The sequence below is a fragment of the Monopterus albus genome, unplaced genomic scaffold (genome assembly GCF_001952655.1).
Source record: "Monopterus albus unplaced genomic scaffold, M_albus_1.0 scaffold251.1, whole genome shotgun sequence".
In the NCBI taxonomy this organism is placed as follows: domain Eukaryota; kingdom Metazoa; phylum Chordata; class Actinopteri; order Synbranchiformes; family Synbranchidae; genus Monopterus; species Monopterus albus.
Genome location: NW_018128131.1, coordinates 290,083 through 312,112, shown reverse-complemented (window position 1 = coordinate 312,112; position 22,030 = coordinate 290,083). Strand labels below are relative to the sequence as shown.

Below are 22,030 nucleotides of genomic sequence, written 5' to 3'. Positions count from 1 at the left end.
TATAATACAGCAATAGTGTGTTTGTGAGTGATTAAACTAGGAAAATGGAATAACAATAAGGTCCAGAAATAAGTTTAAAAAAAACTGTTATAAGTATACAATTTAGGAGGATGGTGTCATTTCCCCCTCTGCTCACTCATAGAATATTACCCAGCTTTAGACTGGCTGTAGAATGAAACTGAAGGCTACAAAATCATTGGATGTTGCAGATTTTAAATGAGTCTCTGCATCCAAAATTATACTCTGCCAACAGCTACAGTTGTTCTCTCACTGTCCACAGTGAGAGAACAACTGACCTGTCAATAGCAGGTAAAGTTACAGCCTGTTAAAATGGGTCAGGTGCCTTCTTATATTATCCATTTGTTTGTGCAAGACAGCTGAAAATGCTTTATAATGCATACAGTAAATAATACAGACTGTCCTTTGGCCCTCTTAGGATGGAGATCAGCTTTGAGCACAATTAATCAGTGGCACTCCGAATCAAATCAAAAGAAGGCATGTGGTTGATAATTAACCCATAGGGTAGTATTAAGATTTCAAATCTGCCAAACTGGGACTGGTCTCCAAGGTAACATGTTTGATTCTTATCTCAACTCTCAATTATCTGTCCCACCAAAACAAAAATATGCAGGTCAGGTATCGTATGGGAACTGAGACTGGAGTAGAACATTACTGGTTCATTCTTTCATGATTCATCCACCTTTCTTTCCACACCTTCCTGTGTAGTGGTGTTTACGTAGTCCTTTGTAGGCAACCCCTCTGTCTAGTTCTCAGGTGTGTTTAGTTCCTTTCACAGTAGCAGGGAAGCAGCTCCCACTATCCCATCTCTGTTTACATTGCTCTTCTCCTCTATTTACCCTGTGCTCCAGCGCCCCGGTGCATTGTGATCCAAACAGCTGTTCCATTATGGAGAGAGCTTCACCCACACAGCACTGTCACACAGCTCTCTCTGACAGCTCACCATGGTCACTAGCATGAAGACGGCCGGGCTCCATTGGCACGTCTGCCACTGTTGCCATAAAGCTCAGCCTCATTCAATGTCAGAGTGGCTTCTGGGCACAGAGACAGCCAGGGCAAATGTTAGAGACGTCTTCAAACCACAAGACAAATTTGCCAAGTTCAGCTTTTGATTGAGTGTCTCTGCATGGGATGCCAGTCTGTGGTGATTTAAACACGCAGAAATCATATCCAGATGATCTAGACTAAACTGACACAAACATCTTTACAACACGAAAATGATTTTATGTCATTACAAAACATACTGCACTTTCATCATTTTGGCACACTCCATTAGTACCCTATACTGTATATCCTGCTTCTATATGACATCATCTATAGGGGACATCATCCTACAGAGCATGACCATCCTTTCTCCAAAACACTTTGCCTGGCCTGCTGTCAGGTAAAAGGAAGACTATTGTCTAACTGACCGCCTTAGGGTCATACTATACCATGAAGCTCCAATGAATTATTTTTATCCTTCTCATGTTCTTTTTCCTGCTGGTGTGCACAGCTGGTGCTGAGTCAGGAAATAGGAAACCTGGGAGAAAGGCCACCAAGCATCCCCAGGCTCCCGGTGGACCTGTGGCTACAGGGACAGGAGACACTCCATTTATCATAGTACAATAGCTACTGCCTCAGGCCTGTCTGTTCCTTTGCACATATACACTGACATCATTGTGTGTGTCTTTGTGTTGTCTCTTCGCTTTGTGTCGTGTATGCATAATTACAGGTATCATATAGCGTGGTGTACACTGCCTCTCAAGCATCAAATGATTACCCTCAGCAATACAGTGAGTGACACATTTAAACAACTGGCACATGACAGTCTCATCTTTTAAATGTACAGTAATCCTGACCTGAGTGATGACCAAATCACCAGTTCAGGCCACTATGATAACAATATACGGCGCCAAAATCATCATCTAAGTTTCACAGAGGCCAGTACACCGCTGATCAAAGGTGTACTGGATTTGAGTTCTATTGTGAGAGCTGCCCGACAAGATAGAATAAGAGGAGAAATTAGAAAAGAAACAGACATGGAGGAAAATGTGCTCTATCCTGTGACGCAGGTGGTTGAAACAACTGATACGCTGTTGCACGTTCTCCGCAGACCTCTCGGGGTGATGAAGATATGTGCAGCACTTTCTGCTGCCTCACACACAGGATCTCTTTCTTCCATCTAGCCTAGCTCTGTAGCAGCCATGATGAAAAGGGATATCAGTGAGTATAAAGGCATGAGTGGTGAGTGAGCGTATAAAAGAGGGAGACATCCAGTGAGTGCAAGAGAGACAGAGCATGAGCCCATGCACGCACGTGTGTGTAGAAAAATGCCAGTCATTGCAGGATATAAAAGAATTCTGCCCAGATGCCAGACCCCTTAACCACTCCCATGTCCTTCACTGGATGGTTCTACTCTCCTCACATCTATACACACAATCTGCTTAGATACCAGGCATAAGCTCCATGACTTGGGCATCTTATAAATAGGAGCTGAAACTTCTGGGCAATCTTTGATCAGATATTTTAGAGTCATCTCTTATTTTCTTCAAACAAATCCATTATGGTTTGTGTACTAAACAAAAAAAAAAAAAAAAAAAGCACTAACTCAAAGCACTAAATGTTCCATGTGATGCAGGAAACCACATACTGTAGGACCTGCTTAATAAGGAGCTAACATGCTGAAAAACAATATGCGTGTGAGAGGGGAAGAGAATAAGAAAATGTCAAAGAAAGGTTAGGGCAAAAATGGTAAAAGAAAAAAAAAAAACCCAAATCTGTCAGAGGAGAGGGAGCAGCACAGCATGCACTGGCCGTGCTATGAGATCAACTGACAAACATCTCTGCAGCCTTGGCAGAGGCAAATCAGCATCCATCCCCTCGCTGGCCTGTGACAGTTGTTATGTATAGAGACCAATTTCACCTTATATCTTCCCTTAAATTTTAGCCCTGTACCTGTCAGTGGGAGAGAAACAAAGTGAGTGAATGAAAGAAAGAGACAGAGAAGTCAGACTCAGAGCCTGCTGCTGAACGGTAGGGGACAAAGTGAAAGAAAAAGAGAAAGAGAAAGATGTAGACAAGAAAGAAAATGAAACCTAAATGGACCAATTCAGCTGGCAGCGCCATACAGAGAATTCACCTGAGGGCAGTCTCATGCCCTGTTTGTGTCTCCATGGAGACAGGCCTCCTGAGTGTGCGTTTCTGTAAAGACTGACAGTAGTCCCGCTAGCTAGCCCTACTATTGATTTCCACATAATCTCCCAGACCAGATCAGTGAAAAAAAAATCTAGCCTTTGGTCAAGTCCTCTGCTGCAAACCAAACTGGTGTGGAGGATTTTTGGATATACATCAGAGGGTCAGAATATTAGGAACACCTCTGAATATAATGTAGTCCAGCACAACACCACCTTTAACTATGTGCTCGATAATAAAAATATAATTGAATTTGTACATTTATGACAATTTCACTAAAAACGAAATATTTTGAGCTTCATAAACACAGATGATAAGGTGGAAGTGTTGCACTGATTTGCATACAGTTGTACAGGTGTACCTAATAAACTGGCAGGTGAGCGCGTGCTAAGAGACATTTCACATGTGTACTTCCTTTACTGACTTCTAATGTATAGAAGTGTATCACATCAGATAAAGGATTTTCTCATCTGCTAATAGGTATTTGCTTGGGAAGCCTCCAGCTTTAAATATATTAGGAATTAAAGACATTGACTAACTAGGCTAAAGGCTTGATAACATCTTATAGTCTGGTACCTTAGAATATAAGAACATCGACAGTACACGGGCGCATGCGTTTTGTATTCAGTGTGGTTTTGAGCCCTGAGGCAGTTGTCCTTAATGACAAGGCTCCTCTGTCATCTCTCCCCACTCAGCTCCACTTCTCTTGCTATCCCTGACCATAGGAACCAGATCAGAGGCTCAAGATGGCCTTTATCTGAGGACAGTGTCAGCTTACAGGCCCCGCTCTGTACACACGGCACATTATGGAAGTTTTAATATGTGATCAGAGCAGCTGTTGCCAGCCCAGCATTGATTTACTGTGGCTAAGAGAGGGCTTAATGACTACAGAGGCAGACAGCTCTTAACCCTTTGATGTCTGCTGGATAATGTAATACGATCAGGTAGCCCCCTGGGAAAGTTGCATGAACGTTCATGCACTAACATAAGCATACACTAGCACAAACGCGTTTGGAATACAATTACACGTTCTAAAAGCTCCTTAATAAGAAAGTGCCAACCTCTGACAGTTATACAGAGGACCTAAAACAACATATGGGTTTGACTTGTGACATGCTTGTAATTTCCATGAATGAACATATAAATAAACACATATACACACAGAGTTGTGTTGCTTGCTGACAGGTGGTGCATGCTCAAGGAAATACACGCTTAGCAAGCACAAACAGCCCTGGAAGGCTTAACACATCAGCAGAGGGCACGTGGTATACGTATGCAAAAGCTAGCACTATTTAGACTATGCAACATCCATCTCAAGGGTCAAGGGATACAAATTCTGTTTGCAACACGAAGATGCCAATATCCTCTCTTTTACAGTATGGCTGATATCACAGCTGGACAAACAACAGGGACTAGCCTGGCCAAACTCACATAAGGTGGATTAACCATCTAATGACTTACAGCTTTGTCAAAAAAAAAAAAAAAAAAAAAAAAACATGCACACACAAGCATGTTGCTCACACATACAAGAAGATAAATACTACACAAACATTTCTAAGTGGTAATCACTGCTGCAACAACTGAAAGTCTTAGCCAACCTATTGCTTTGAACCCCAACATAAACCTCCAGCCTGAGCCCCATTAACCCATCTAGGAATGATAGCTAAATTGTCCACTAGCTCTCAGAGGCCAGCCAGGCTGTAATCAAAAACAGACGGAATAATCAACAAAAATGCTCTCTATTCCGGTAAGAATGTCTCCCCAAAGCACATGAATTACAGTGAAGCAGGAACTGGGACTGTGAATGATGTTGGGCTACCAGCACCAGCCAAGTCACTCTCTCTCAAAGCCAAGTGAGAGGATGCCAGGCACTTCCTGCTGTAAACAATCTACTCACAGACGGAGAAAGAGGGGAGGAAACCTCTGAATGACAAACAACAGGAGACAGAGGGAAGACCCAGTTGCTCACTGAAAATTTCTCCAGTGAACAAATGTGCTCAATTTGTCAGACAAGCTACAGTAGTCTGTTTGAGGGGAATGTGCGTATGTGTGTGTTAGGACAAATGGCATCTCTCTATGTGGATGAACACATAGCAAGAGCTCAGGGCTTATGGAGACAGACGTTGGATATACAGCTTGGCTGAGTTCACACTACATAATAAGGGCTCCCTCTCTTTTCTTTATTGCTCTCTCTCCTCCCACGCACCGTCCCCTCCAGCTCCAACTGTTGGCCTAAACTGCTGTCTTCTAGCCAGTTTCATTAGCGATCAGCACCAATATTGACCTCATATGACACCATGAACAGCTGTCATAGCGCCAATTCTGATCCCTATTGGTAACTGTCTTTTGTGACAAACAGGTGAAAATTTTGTTTAAGTTTAGTGATGATCCCTAGGGTCCTGTACCTGAACTGTTTTGAATACCTTCTCTTTTCTTAACCTGTAGCTACTGTACTAACATTTCCATGAACAGATTTTGCAGAAGCACTAAACAAACATGCTCTTCTGACCTGCTTAAAGGGATCTGGGACTAACTGAAGCTTTTGAATCAGCAGGGGGAAGGGTATAGTGCAGAGATTGTATCAGCTCAAAGCATTTATTTACTTGTGTGTAAATCACTCACTTTTACAGTCTCTGCGTGTGGGAATGTAGTAAAACGTGAGGGAGGAGAAATGTACTGTGACATATGTCTGGCTGTTGCCAAATGGGGAGAGCTTTTATATAACCCTTTGAGTGAACAGACTAACATACTGACATGCTGGAACACGTGTTTGCACATAAATGATCATTTATGCATGTACATGCACGCACAGGCACAAACAAAACAAAACAAAAAAAACATACACAAGCACAGTGAATATTAGAAACACATGCAAGCTCATGTCCACATAAATATTAGCTCACACACAAGCACATTTTTGAGGACAAACACATACTTGTCATTGTAATTCACCTGACCATCCTCTTTATATGAAAGAGACAGGGAATTGTCAGAATGGCAGAAGCTGAGGCCTCATATTAGCCCTGCTGTCAGAGCCAGTGAGCAAAGGATGACATTAACATGAGCACTCCTGTCCCTTAAAGCTCACCATGTCTGAATCAAAACATGAGGCCAGTCTGCACAAGGCCAAACACACTGTCCACCAGTTGCAGTTTAATCATTGAGGAACTATTGCTTACCTATTTACAAGCTGCTTTCCTTGCGAGTCAAGTAAATGATGTATTGCGCTGACAGCGATGTAACCTCCAATTAAGTTATACCACCTTCTCTCTCTGCATGAGCGGCTCTCTGTCTTCACTCTTTGGGAGGGGGAAGGGGGTTTAACAAGTTTGACTCACTCTAAAAACAAATGACAGCCTACAAAACAAATGTGGCATTACAACCGAGTATTAAAAGGCTTGACATTTACCAAGGCTCGTTTATATGGCCGCCCATACTTAGCTCATTGGCAGCCCCGATTACACTGGGTAAAGCAGGAGTGAGAAGGCCGGGCTAGGCTAGGCTGGGCTGGGGATGGGCAAAGACAGTGGGGTGAGCAGTTAACAGCCTGTGGGAGGATCGTCCTGTAGATGAATGAACACCTGGATTAATAGGGTCAGTAAGCAGCAAGCTGCTGAGGAAGGAGAATCCCAGCCAAGGCAGCCATTTTATATTATACTTTTACTGCATGTCTCATGGACCGTTTTTCTCTGCTGATTTTAGAAGGGGCAGCAGGAGAGTCCCATGGGAGCAAGAGAGAGAAAGGAAAGGACATTTTTGTACCTTTGTGCTGTATATAGTACATGAGCAGGGCTAGTAATACAGTTATGATTTTATAAACTCTTTGTGAATTCAAGGGCAAAACCTTACAGGAAAACCTGCAAAGATGTACAATAACTGGAAAAATGTTGAAGTAAATGTAATAGTAATGAATTTGTCAGGAACTGTCCTTGTGAACTGAGGAATGCACCTTTCCGATGGCATTTCATTTTAAAGAGATGTACTATCTCCACATCAGTAGTAGTACTGTAAATTCAGAGGTAACCAAAGTGTCATTTTATTTATCAGTTTATTCAAATCGTTTGTATCTTAGTCTTGCCACTAAACAACCTTGACTTCTTTCTGAAAGTGTTTTGCAGGGCCAGCTAAAAAGGAAGTATGCTGGCCCTTTAAATGGATCTCTGAGTGCTTGGCAGGCTAATAGATTCACTCTAAAGGTGCTAATGGATGGCAACCTGAAAAAAAAGGTCTTATCTGAAAAGGTCCAGGACAGTTATAAATGAAATAATAGTACAGGGCACATTAATCCATGTTCCTGCCCCAAGGGGAGACCTCAGCTCACCATTTGATCTGTGTGTCAGTGCATGTATATGCAATGTGTACGTGTGTGCAAATGCATGCCTGTGTGCGTTTGCAAGTGGCCAACCCTTATCAGCAAATTTTATCTTCTTTCAATCGTTTACTTTTTGAGCTAACAGCAAAGGTTTTATTAAACTATCCAATGTCCTTTTAACCAGGAACCCCAGCAGCAGATATGGCACATAAACGGAAGAAGTGAGAAACTGTGCAAAAATACAAAGAGAGGACAACCACCAAGAAAAACAGAGAGGAAGAGATATTAGAAACATTTAAGTCTCAATATGCAATTTGGCCACCAGACCGCTACAGTTTAGATGGCACAGTTATTGCTCATAAGACTCATGCAGCACCAGGTAACCCAGACTTGCAAGGTAGTGTGGTCACCTGATGGCCCCATCATCACAGACAGCGCATCCTCAGTTTCTTGGATTTTTTCTATTTTGTGTTTGTAAGGACAGGTAAGAGGGGACAGCTGATGAAAGAAGACACAAATTAGGCCACCAGCAAGATAAAGATCCTTTTGTATTTTTCTAATGGTTCACATCACACTTGTGAATGATTCCATCTGGGACTCAGACAGTGGAGAGAAATGGAAAAACTAAACTCTGAAGTGTTTTACACCACCACATCTCACCACCACATAACACTCTTATCTCTAAATGACATTCAGGTGATTATTTGCCAAAAGTAACAATATTATTAATTTATCTGAGTTGTTCTGATAGTCTACCAACTATCAATAAACTAACAAAACTGATGATCTGATCTCACACTGACACATATGTACATGGACTATGCGCTCACAGAAACCATTCTGTTGCACTGCACCATGAATCAATGCAGCTTTTACTCTGTGTTCAACCAGCTAAGCAACTCTTTTCTATTAGGAAGCTTGACAAACTGAATTACATTCTTCTCATTCAGTATTTCTTATCTCAAAGCATAACCCAGTAAACACAGGAATTCAAATTGGTGAGAGAAAACAAAGAAGCTGCATTTTATAGTCAAGACTGCCACCTACTGGCCAGTCAGCTGCACCAACCATAGAAGCACGGACACGCATATGCATTTCATTCACAGCTTCACAAAAATATTCAAGCTATATTCAGCATCAAAAGTGTCTTGAAAACTATACAAAAATTGGCAAGTGTGTGTTAGATTTAGAATCCAAAATCAAATATTATGCATACAGAGAGTTACAAGATGTACTAATGTTCTAATTAATTTCTGATTTCAAAAGCAAATTATCTGTTTTCAGGTCTCCTCTGGTGTTACACTTGCACAAAATTTCTAAACATTTGCTGGCTAATGCCATTTATAGTCCAAAAGATTAGCAAATAAGGGATTATTCTGTCAAATCGTGTGGTTCCATAAAAGTAGGGGGCAGGTAAAAAAAAAAAAAGTCAAAGTCAGCACAACAAGTGTTGAAATATCTATTTCTCAGAATTCACAAAATTCCATTCTCATGCAACTCAACAGCATCATTTGTTAGACTCCCCTTGTCTGGCAAACAATCACATCTTTCGAATTCCAAGTGATTTCTGTTGAAACAGTTTGCATTCTCCGAGTCTCAAGGTGATATGACTGGAGTGGTTTTGCAAGACTTGACACAGTTCCTGCAGAAACTGAACATACATTATACCTCAGCTTTCACAGACTGTATAAATCATTTAATAGTAAGTGACTTACGACATACACTTAAAAGTTGCACAAAGCAGTTTGACACAGTTATAAATACCTCAGTACTCACTATCTTGCTATGGAAATTAGCAACATTAGATTTACAGGCACTGTAGATGAATAAATGGGTGGATTTAAGATCCTCATAATTAACCTGCAATGTTTTTTTTTTTTCTTTTCAGAAACTGCAGTACAGGTACACACCAAGATGTCACTGTAGTAAGTTCATCTACACCTCTATCAATGACACACACCATCTGCCTGTAATAGTAAACCACTAGTGGGTGCTGGTTCAAGGCGATGCTGCCACCCAGTGGTCACAAGGTGAAGACGCATGGAAAGTGGTGTATTCTGCATTTCCGGGTGATGGGCTGGGGTTAATGTGAAAGGGTGAAGTAAGGTTTTTCAAGTTTGTAATCAAGTGTATGCAGTTATGGCCATATACTGTACGCCTGTGATTTCAATTCATCTATCCAGTTAACGTCAACTTCTACGTCACATTGGCAACACCCAGCAATTAGTGTTCTCGAGTCTTCTCACCCCAGGCATCACAATGCTCCAAAGCAGTTATCGAAGGTTGAACAACATCTGAAACCCCCTCCCTCCACACCTTTCCAATCTGGGGCTGGTTGGAGGACAAACTTTTTCATCTGAACTAGGTCAGCATAACTCATTTTTTACCCTTCCCTTCTGGGTCCCCGAGTTAGCCACCACAGGGAGGGGTCTGACAAACATAGTGACGCTATTAGGTCAGGTTTTGCACAAAGAGGAGTAGTTCCAGAAGATGTTCCAAACACCCACACTCAACGCTGGAGTGAAAAGCCAATTGTCAAAATGATTTCTCTCCTGGAAGCCATTCATAGCATTACACTCCACTGTTCACATGAAAAGTAACAGAAACTGTTTTGTAAGAACTGAAAAAAGATTAACACATTAAAATCCTGGCTTCTTTCTCACATGTGTACAGCTGGCCAGTCACGACAAGAAGTGGGTGTAAATGTCAGATTGCCCGTTAGGAAGTCAGAAACTGAAGGACACGGTAGTCAGGGATCAATATGCTAATCGCTTTTACCTGTCAAAGTTACAAAGTTAACAGATGAAAGCACTGGCAATAAAATAATATTAAGTTGAAGTAATACCCTAATGATTCTGCTTTATACTAAAGGTTGCATCTCGTACTTTTGTGGATTTGGTGTTTACGATAGACGCTTATCCTTAGCATTAAACACAGCATCCCCAGGAACCTGGGTGAAGGAGGGTGGTAATGCTCTTATAAAGGTTGATCTTGATGTGCACTGTAGCAAAGGTCATGGGGAAGAGAGCTGTGTATTATCAACTGACTGATGGAATAACAGAAGGACGGTGTGGAAGAATCAGAAAGAATGATGTTGAGAATCAACCAAGGTTTAAGTGGAAAAAGGCAAATGGGCTCATACATTCAAATGTGTGCTATTCAAATTCGTCTTAGCTAAGCTCAAAGACTTAAATGTAAATATCTCAGAAGGCGTGAGGCAAATGAAATGTTGTCATGTAGTGCCTCTGGCCCTGCATGGGGCAAACTGGGTAGCAACTTTAATAAAGAAACCTTTGTACCATTTGGGAGTTAACCAGCTGTGTGCATTGTCCCTTGTCCAGTGTAATGTCAAAGAGGTTCTTTGTGGAAATTCAAAGCCTTTAACAAGCAAAATGACTATTTATATGAAAAAAAATCTAACTTAGGGAAACTATGTTTGAAAGGGGACTCAAAGGAGAAGAAGAACCAGTGCAGAGGAACCAAAAGCACCTTTACTCTCTGGACATTTTCCAATCAGGCTGTAGCTCACCAGCAGATCAAAGCTAGGATAATCCTAGAGCTGCACGGTGTGGCTACTGGTATATGAACATAAATATGAAAGTCTGATCCAACAGGGAGTCAGGTTGACAAATGAGTGTGTCAGTGTGAGTTACAGTGGAGGAAGACAAGGGTGGAGGAAATAAGGAAAAGATGAAAATAAGGGGAAGATAGAGAAGAGAGATGCAGAATGAAGCTGCACTGAGTGTTTAGCAGAGAAGGAGAGGGAGGAGCAGAGGTTTGTGGTTGGTGTACTGGTATGTGACGTCAGTGGCATCGTGGACTGAGGTGCTGTGTGCTGCTGATTTTAATCCTAACTCATTAAGGAACAGAGAGCCAGTGCCTGTACAAGCCCTATGAGGAAAGAAAGAAAGTGACAGGGGAAGGAAGGAACTCTAAACAATCCATCAAAGGAGATAAAGAGAGCTAATTTACAGCTTGAGAGACAGAAGAGGGAAGAAATCAAGCATTTTATTTTTGCTTTTCTGTCTCATGTCTGCTTTCCCTGTCTGTTCTAAACCTCTTTACTCATAGTCTTAACGTGTGGCCTGTTCAAGCATGTCCACAAACGGAATTAGCCAGGCTCTGAAGCTGCAGTTTGGCCTCATCAACTATGAGAACCGCTACCTGACGGCTGAGGCCTTTGGCTTCAAGGTTAACGCTTCAGGCACCAGCATGAAGAAGAAACAGATCTGGACCTTAGAACAGAACGAGCAGGACGGCCAAGTAGTGTTTCTTCGCAGCCACCTCGGACGCTATCTGGCATCTGACAAAGATGGGAAGATCACATGTGGTGCCGAGAAGCCTGACCCCGACTGCCGTTTCATTATTGTAGCCCAGTCTGATGGTCGCTGGGCACTGCAATCAGAGCCTTACCAACGTTATTTTGGAGGCTCAGCCGACTACCTGTCCTGCTTTGCCCAAGTCATCGGGGAACAAGAGATGTGGGCCATCCATTTGGCTTTACACCCACAGGCCAACTTACTCAGTGTGGCACGTAAGCGCTATGCCCATCTGTCTGCTTCAGACGGAGAGATCTCAGTGGACAGCAACATTCCCTGGGGAGTGGACTCCCTGATCACCTTGGTATACCTAGACGGCAAGTACAGCCTGAAGACCTGTGACAGCCGTTTCCTCAACAATGATGGCAAGCTGGTGAAGGAGAACACCCCTTCTACTTGCTTCACACTGGAGCTGAAATCTGGCAAGCTGACCTTTAAGGACTGTGAAGGGAAATATCTGACCCACGTGGGTCCCACAGGAACACTGCGCTCTGGTCGATGCTCCAAGCCTGGAAAAGATGAGCTGTTTGATTTGGAAGAGAGTCACCCCCAAGTAGTTTTTCAAGCCGTCAATAAAAGATTGGTCTCAGTCAAGCAAGGTAATCGGCACATAATGCAGCGTTGACCAAAAAAAAAAAAAAAAAAAAAAAGGAAAAATTGAACTTGATCGTTATCAAATTGATTAGTTTCATACAGAAAATGAATTGGAGTGCTTTCAATCTACTACTACTAAAAATAATGTTCACTGTTAAAAGTCATATACAAGTTAAAAGTGGGATTTGACTGTTCACAAATACATTTAAAGAAGCTTGAATGTATTCAAAATGAGGCGAGGTAAAGGCGACTTCATACTAACAAATGAGCATGAAAACAATGTAGCTCACAGCTCTATATTCTGTCTCCTGCAGTTTAATCTCCACAAGAGTTCTGCACAGATTGTTTCAGAGGTTTTGCAGTTATGCACTGTAGGTATTGAGGTTAGCTAAGGAGTCTAGCCTTATTATGGCTGAGCAACACACAGTAGCACACCAGAGTATATGGTATACCTTAAAAATACAGTACATTGTATGTGGAGTGGTACAACCGTTGGGTGTGGCCATAAAGTGAATTCAGATTAACTGGCCTGGATTTATTTGATTGAATCTTTACAGCTACATTACAGTAAAATTTAGCAATTAATAGGAGAACATCCTACCATTCTTGTCTAGATGTAGGATCCAGGATGGCTGACAGCTATACTGCGAAGGTAATTGCAGTAATGGGCTTTGTCATTTCCACTGTGTCCATTGAAGATTAAATGGTGTGCAAATTACTCCTGGGCAGGCCTGTGCCACATTAGGTGTCAGTTACCATCAATGGACTTTAGGCCTCGCGGCTACTCACTCTTCATTGCCATCTAATGAGTTAAATTCTTCAAATTATGTAAAGCTGCAGCTAGCCAGCATGGCAATGCAGCGGCAGCAAATAGGAGCTACAGTACAGGCAGTCCTTTCCAGAGAGATCAGTTACAAGTTCTCTCATCTGCTTTTATGATTTGATCTGCTTCGTAATTATTCAAGTGTGGGAGGACAGGAGAGCAAACTATGCTCTGTTGCAGTCTTTGCAAGCTTTAAACTAAGACCTCCTAAAAGCCTTACTGCAGGACATCTCTACAACTGTAGCTATACAATTGCACATGCAATACTATGGCACATTTGGGGTATGAGGTTTGCAAACTAGACTGCAATCATCATTATCTTTAAGGATGGATAAAAATCTGAGTTAAAAATGTCACTATTGCAGACACTCCATCTCTATAATGCAAGGTAAAGAATTACATTTTTTAAACTGTGGTGTTTGTCCTTGTAGCAGTTCCGCATTTTAAAGGAACAAGGCACTGAAAGCTGCTTAGTGGGCCCTGAGGTGCAGATTTGCATTTCACCAGGCACGGAATTACAGCAAGCAAATAAACAGGGAGGGTGGAGAGGTGACTCTGAAGGATTAGAGCTGTAACAGGCTTAGGAGAAAGGTTGAAGGATTTTTCTGTAGCATTTATGTTGAACTACAGCAGACACAGTTCAGTTGTGTGTGTCGACGCTTTCTCCACCACTTGACTCACCGCAGCAGGCGGAGTTAATACATGTGGATTAAGAATATAACACTAGTGTAAATGAGGTACCCTGGTTTAGAGAACAGGGCATTCACTGACAAACTGGAAAGATGGGCATGATTTTAAGCAAATGTTGGATTTTATTCTGTATAAAGTTTAGCTTTACCTGCACAAATGTTTTTTGTATGCAAAGCAGATCATGAGTTGATCACATGAAACTTGCTTAAGAGCAAAGTTTCACAAAGTGAGCCATGTGCACACTGGCGGCTCGAAGATAGCTACAAAGCAGGTTAATAGTTTAGTGACCCTCTGCCCAAAACATCTTTTTTGAGTAACACAAACTCTATAAACCTGTTAGGTGAAATAAATTCCAAAACGTGGTGGGGGAAAAGGGCAAAACATCCCAATCTCAAACCAATCCTGCAGCATAATTCACTTCTCCAGTTCAAACTGACCAAACTTCTCTTTTTCTAGGATGGAGCAACAGAGATTTTTAGTTAGTTACAATTACAACTAGTTGGTTACAGTAAAGCATAATGTAATAAGTATGATGTAGTGTCACAAATCTGTGGAGGTGAAACTTTCTTTTCTTCTGTTTTTACCAGGGGTGAGTATTTCAGCAAATCAGGATGTGGAAACAGACATGGAGACCTTCCAGATGGAGATTGATAAGGAAAGCAAAAAGTCCACGTTCAGGACCAATGGCGGATCCTACTGGACTCTAGTGACTCACGGAGAGATCCAGTCCACTGCCACAGACGTGTAAGTAGCTCTCACAGCTTTTCACAAACCTCTAACCTGAATCTCTCAATCTGGACATCCATGTCTTTTGTTTTACCAGAGAGGAAAACACAATGTTTGACATTGAATGGCGAGAACAGAGGGTGGCACTCAAAGCAAGCAATGGAAAGTATGTGTGTACAAAGAAGAACGGGCAGCTCTCAGCGGTCAGCGATACAGTGGGTAAGCACTTTCAGTCAAACCACCTGAGAGTCAGTGCTGTAGCTGTAATTTCCACCACAGGTACAGCTTTGTTGAAATCATGCAGAATGGATAAACGGCATTCATCCTTCTTTGCAGGGGATGATGAATTATTCGTCATGAAACTCATAAATCGCCCTATTCTGATTCTACGTGGAGAGAACGGCTTCGTGTGTCACCACAAGAACTCCAACACTCTGGATGCAAATCGATCCGTCTATGACATTTTTTCACTGATCTTCAACGACGGCGCCTATAACGTAAAAAGTCTGTACTTTCATGAGCCACAACATATTAAATTTCTGCATAGCAAATAAATATATCTGTATCCAGACAGTAAATACATAACATCTACTAAAGCAATGTTGTTCATTTCAACCAATGGCTGCAATATAATTCACTGACATCCTTCTGCAGGTGTGAATGAGACGTTCTGGTATGTCTCTAGCAGTGGCCTAGTGTGTTCAGATGGAGAAAAGCCAGAGGACTTTTTCCTTGAGTTCCTGGAACATGGACACGTCGCCATCAAGGGCTCCAATGGCAAGTACCTTCGTGGTGACCAAGGAGGCACACTTATGTGTGACGGCACATCTGTCAATGCATCTTCTCTCTGGGAATACTGATCCCTTCTGGCTAGATTCTCGCTTCTACCAGCACATATGAAGCAGAGTGACTGGCTAATACTTTCCTGCCTGTTTTTACACTGGTATCAGGTGTCCAGTCCTATGTTCTCTATTTCTTTAATTGGAAAGAAATGATCACTTTAGGGAGATATGTGTGGTTTTTCTTGTCAATGTGTGGTCTTTTACACGACAATGCCAACATCAAGAAACTGTGTGAATTTTTTTTTTTTCCACAAATATGGAATAAGATAGTGGCTGATCCAGTTATTTCACTTTGTTCAATACAGGTACAGTGATAACCAAATAAATTAGAGGGTAGTCAAGCTGCTCAGACAGTGAACAGAAAGAAATTTAACAAAGAGTGTCACTACTCACCTCCGTTTGTTTATGCCTTTGACACATGTTCTGTTTAGCCTATTCAGAAAGTATGACCATGAATGGCAACAAAAAGAATCGGTAGTGCTTCTTGGAAATTCTAAGTCCAAACGTTTAGAAAATCTTTGCCGATTTTTCTTCAATCTAACAAAGCCCTCAACAACAGTCACACATTAAAGGCAAATCAGTGAGCAACAAACATAGACAGTGACATACAGTAAGTGTGGCTGCATATCCTAGATTTATTTGAAAATGAGAGAGAGAGACTCGTTTGCAGACACAAAAGTCACTGAATTTGATTTAGTTTAGCATTATTTGACTGTGTTCATTTAAATCTTACTTCTGTATCTTCTGTCAAAAACCCACCACATTTGATCTTTACAGCTTTTAAATGATTTCATCACACTAACATGTTCTACAAGAACAACACAGTCATGGTCGCTGTAAGCAAAAGGTACAATAATGCACCGTTTTCTCCAAAAACAAAGAACGACTGCGATGCTAAGCTATGTACAGTCTAAGAAGACTTCAGTCAGCATCACTGCAAACACATTTGTTGCTGTTGTACATATAGAAAGACAGAAATTAATTCATTCTTTGCTTAGAATATCAGTAGAAGGTTAAGTAAGAAACTAAACAAAGGGCACGTTTAAAGCATTTGATGGACTATGTATCCTTTTTAATGTACAGTACCAGGTGTGAACTCAGAAAGTGCTTGTCCGATGTTCTGCCTAGGAGCCTTAAACCACACTGCACTCTATATCCTTTTATACCCTGTTCTCGTGACGTATAGTAAGTTAGGCCAAGACTGTCTCACTGAAAATGATAAAAATCCCCTTATCTAGCTCCAGATAAGACAGAAAAATGTATTTCACAAGATGCTGGAGTGTTCCTTTAACTATCCCACCTTCCACTGCTTTTACAAAATGTGATCAGTAGCCCCTAGGAGCAGGGGCCTCAGTCTTTCACATGACTCACTGACACCCATCAAATCGCCGAGGGCACAAGCTGCCTAGATTTTAAGGAACAGGTGTTGGTGTGCACTACAGAGGATGACCTGATCCTGTTTAAAATTTGTCCTATAGATTGTTTTTCTGTTATTTTATAGGCAGAAATAAAATATGCAACAGCTTAATGTCTAAACCAGTGGTTTTCTGATGTGTGGAATTAATAGAGAAACATTTTAGAAACATTTAAAAGGCTTGGTCATCCTGTGTCAGCTCTATAGTCCGTCTCTGGCCATATTTAGAATGTATTTAATATATAGATATGTTTGTTGTTTTACTATCTTTGTTTTCTGGTATGATTTTTGACAATGCTGATGACAATAAAAAAAGAAATTAACAATACCTTTGGTGACTTTGGGACAAATGATTGAGTAGGGGTTTGGCCTGGCTCCTGCTGTCTAGTTTAAAAGTGTCTGAGAACAAAACCGTGGACAGAAGCATCTGCCAGATTATTGTGGTGTGATGTGCTGCAAGACTTATCACACAGCCATCTGCCAAAATAAATAACAATAATAATAAAATTTAAATTATAATAAATTTGGTGCAAACTTTCAGCTCAGTTACTTACAAGAGAGAGCAGCAATGAGTTAATAGGCCCTTTTATAGCAGCCATTTTGAACTGTTTTAGAAGGAAAGGCACAGGTCAAACAAGAACATAATAACATAAAAAATGGCTCCATGAGGGGAAACATCAGGGTGGGCGGTGGGGGGAGTTGAAATACCGCAAAAAGGCTTTTATGCTAAGTTGGCTGGAAAAGTCCTTGTATCAATAAAAACATAATCTGACAAAGAGCAATGCAAACAGACCTAGCGAATAAATCGTGACGTACATGAAGCATACGATATATCACTCAAGCTTTTAGTCCCCCGGAAAGAGAAAACGAGACGAGACTGTAATGTTCCTCAAATTAACACATGAAACAAACATAAATGCCATATTTACATAATGTTTTATATATGTTAATAACTGCAGCAGGAACAAAATGTCACTGAAGCAGCTAAATAGCATTCATTAATTCATCATTAATTTAAATATTTTACCGCCTACTTTTGCAACTTTCACCCATGAACAAAAGGCAGAGAAAGCTTTCTGAGCAGTGCAGAATTACTATGAGGACTTTTTCCACTTCACTACACTTGGTGGCAGTGTGTACCTGTAGATCCTGCTCCGTTATAGTAACAGTTACTGACAAGTGCTGTGAAAATGTCATATCCTGCTGCAGTCACATCAAGCAAAGCGCCTGCAATCCAGGGCAATGTCTATTAGCACTTTCAACAACCTCAAGGCAGTCACAGAGCAATAACTATTGCCTTGAGAAGAAAAAGAACATGGCTTCACACTACATATAGGAAGTCTTTCAGGTTCTTTGTTACTTCTTCTCCAACAAAACATAGTATTTTTGTTTTAAGACTTTCAACTGTGTCTCTGAAAATACACACAAAGTCTTTAAATTTCCTCAAGCTCTGCAAATTTTACACTACACTACACCTCATTATGTTTAATTCTATAATTACACTGGCAAAAGTTTTCTTTGAAAATTCATTTACGTCTTGCTCGCTAGCCCTGATCATTAGTCACAACTCGCTGAACTGGAGATGTTACAGTAGATTAACTTTACTTTAGCATAGCGGAGTCTACTTTTAGGAAAGCATTTGCAAACAAAGTCAAACTAATCTGCATGTTTTCAGTTCAAGTAACCATCTTTGTGGACTCTGTCAGAGTGTGAACGGCTCCGGTGAGAATGGATCCTAGAGATCAGTATGTATCCCTGGCACTGATGTCTTCATCTGTGTGATGTACTGCAACACTAGTTAGATTTGCCTGCGGCCAGTGTTGTTCTACACAATTCATCCTACAGTAAAATGTGGTTATTTGTGCAAGGTTGTCAGATGCAAGACTTTTTGTTTTTGAATTCTCTGATTAGATGGGATGTCGTCTCAAAAACATGAGAGAGAAATCCATTTCTGATTTCCATCTGATTAAAAGCTAAGCTTGTATGTAAATCAGGTTTGAATGAAGTTAAGCCAACTGCTCAGATGGCTGAACTGCAAGAAAACACACACAGCAAACAAATTCAAAGACACACAGTGGCTGAGTGTTTGCACAGGCTTCAGTGTGGAACTAAACAATTTTACTTTTTTTGTCTGAATAAGACATTTTCTTAGAGGAAGAAGCTTGGGCTCTGAAATATATGGCAAAATACATGGGGCGCAAATTCAGTAAAACAATTCAGAATGTATTTAATGTAAAAATCCCTATTTAGCTCTTATAAAACTGTCAAGATGTGTGATGAACAATTTAAAAACCGTTTCAAAATCAATGTGACAGAACCCCTCTAATCACTGACTCTGCTAATAAATTTGTCCCAACTGCTGAGGAGTGTTTCGCAGCATCCTTAACGCCTGACTGCAAAACATCATTTTCAACATTCTCTTATCAGGAAAAGTCAGATTCATTTCGCTCCAAATTATTAAACAATAAACCATGTCATCACTCTTCACATCCTACAGATACCCCTGGGCTCAGTCTCTTAGACACTCATAATAATTGACTTCTGGTTGCAGATGAACTCATATCAATAACCACGATAACTCCATATAAAGACACATTACAACAACAGCTGCATTATCTGCACATAATTTACCAAACCTGGGTCTTGACAGCGAAACAGGACAGCAACAAGGTCATGAGTTCCCATAGCAAAAGGTGAAATCCAACTACCAGTAGGCATTAACTTGACTCCACTGAGCTTGAACAAATACATACAATTATACATTTGAAGGCACAATTTCATTTTGAAAGTTTACAGAGACAAAAGGTATAAAGACTTTCTACAGTGTGTCATAAAACAACCTACCTATCAACCGAAACTACTGAAATCGATAACAACTGTACACTATGGTTCTGAACGATGGGGACACTGACAAAACAAGACAATTGAAAAATGGGAAACCAGCTAAAAACCATGCAAAGTGTAACCAGTAAGAGCCCCAGAAACACACAGCACAGACTCCGAGCCTGTCGCACAGACAAAGCTGATGAAGAGAAAGAGCTGGTTCTGTTATGAGAACCAAGCAACAGTTCAGCTGTGTTCTCTCCTTTTCCTACCTTTTGTTGCTCTGCTGGTTCAGCCTGATGCTGTCACATCTTCATCCTGTCTTCTGCTGTAATATGGCTGAGTCCATTTCACTGGCATTGCCCCTATGAATATACAAAAACACAACAGATTTATTGAGTTCACATTGCATAAGAAACATGCTGTAATTTTCTTAGGAAGCTGTTGTGTCTTGTCGGCCACGCTTCACTGATCCATGGCTAGCTGTGGGCAAACACCACCACTGTAGCACAGCAACCCGAACAGCGGGACTAATCTAAAACAATATGCCCGCCGGTTCAACCGCACTGTATATGTGCATTTGTCATACAGTGTGTGTATGACAAGTATCTGGTGATGGACAACATGGATGGGGTGAAAATTTTAAAAAGCAGAATGTCGAAAAGTTCAAAGCAGCAGCTGTGACAGAGCACACCGCTCACTGCATGAAGCCTTTTAGCTACAGTATGTCATTCTATCTTTAGAAATGTGCTAATTTAAAGCAGGGCAAAGTGTTTTACATTAAAATTTGAAAACAATACCATCTAAAATGTGGACTTTCTGAGAAGTCTGCAAAATAAGATGCAAACCAGGGTCTGTTTGCTTCAGCTAATGTTCTAAAATACTCAAGAGCACTTGAAAAATAAATGACATAATTGCCTGACCCTCAAAAACTCCGAGACATGACATTTTAATGTTGCTTTCCACCTGAAATCTCATTTGAGTTATTCTAATAATAGCGTGTGCAAGGATAACAGGTGCTATGATGATCCAAGATCGCTTTTAAATTGTTCTGTTTGTGAGGAAATAAAATGACTAATTTTGTAAAACTGAATTCTTCCCGGTATAGCTTCAATAAAAGCATTCTGAGCATTACAGCCTTGCTCAGTTTGTCTTTGTACTGCAATATGCCTTGACCTGAAGCTATAACAGATGCCGAGAACCACAGTCTGTCCTTGTTGTAACAATAAAAAGAATGTAAAATCATCACTGTCTGTTTTTGTGATAAATCAGTCTATGTTTGTTAAATATTACTCAGGAGCTGAACTAATGTTTGAATTTAACACACGCTGATCAGCCATAACATTCTGACTATTGACAGGTGAAGTGAACAACACTGATTATCTGGCTACATTGGCACCTGTCAGTGTGTGGGGTGTAACGTCAGCTTAAGAATCTGAGTGACTCTGACAACGACCAATCTGTGATGGCTGACGGCTGGATTAGAGCATCTCCCACACTGCAGGTCTTGGTGGGTGTTCACGGTCTGCAGTGGTCAGTACCTACAGAACATGGTCTAAGGAAGGACAAAGAGTGAACCAGCGACAAGGTCACTGATGATGAGGTGGATCTACTGTAGAATAAACTTTAAAATTTCATTCATCCTTTTCAAAAGTTTCCATTTAGTTTGAATCTTTTTTAAATGGTTCAAACAGAGAAACATTGGTCTCTCTGAAGAGATTCAGCAGCTACAGTGGTGATATCACACCGAGAGTGGGGAGGATGGTGAATGTCTCTAAAAAAATGTTTCTAACTTGTCGTCATGGCCACAGTTTTCACTCTTTTTATGTAAGTTTCTCACTGAATGGTTGACACATCTGTGCTCGTCCTGAAAGTAGAACTAGAGATGGAAACAGATTCACAGAAGATGCACTGTGAGCTGCAGAGTGACACGAACGCCAACCAACTGCCGCACTGACTCCTGTGTACACCGTATTAGGCAGGTGGTCATAATGTTATGGCTGATCACTGTATAACCCCAGAAACACAAATCCTATAACAGAACTACAACACTGCTCTGATAAAAGACTGTCCACTAAATAATTATGATAGTTGCTCCCGAAAATACCATCCGCATGACGCAGGGAGGCCACCTGCCTCAGAAAATGGAATTATCAGTCTCCATGAAGACAGGAACAGTTAACACCAGTGGTCGCACACATGGGTTCATCTATGTGCTCTGAACTAAACACAGAAAGGAAATCAATTCTACTTCGGTGCATAGCTTATTTATGGCAGAGTACCCCACTGATTTCC

General features: G+C 41.0%; 1 protein-coding gene and 1 long non-coding RNA gene across 2 annotated transcripts in view; one reads left to right on the top strand and one right to left on the bottom strand.

Annotated features, from left to right (window-relative positions):
- The window catches only part of LOC109972227 (uncharacterized), a 56,041-nt gene that overhangs the window by 32,524 nt on the left and 1,487 nt on the right, over positions 1 to 22,030 (bottom strand). Inside the window, exon 2 of the long non-coding RNA XR_002276661.1 lies at positions 20,008 to 20,100. This is a non-coding gene — a long non-coding RNA (uncharacterized LOC109972227). The remainder of the gene's footprint in view (positions 1 to 20,007; positions 20,101 to 22,030) is intronic.
- On the top strand, positions 11,388 to 17,118 carry fscn2a (fascin actin-bundling protein 2a, retinal). Its single transcript, XM_020620947.1, has 5 exons — positions 11,388 to 12,422; positions 14,518 to 14,674; positions 14,754 to 14,875; positions 14,993 to 15,160; positions 15,311 to 17,118. Exons 1-5 carry the CDS (start codon positions 11,600 to 11,602, stop codon positions 15,514 to 15,516), a joined length of 1,476 nt encoding a protein of 491 aa, XP_020476603.1. The 5' UTR covers positions 11,388 to 11,599; the 3' UTR covers positions 15,517 to 17,118.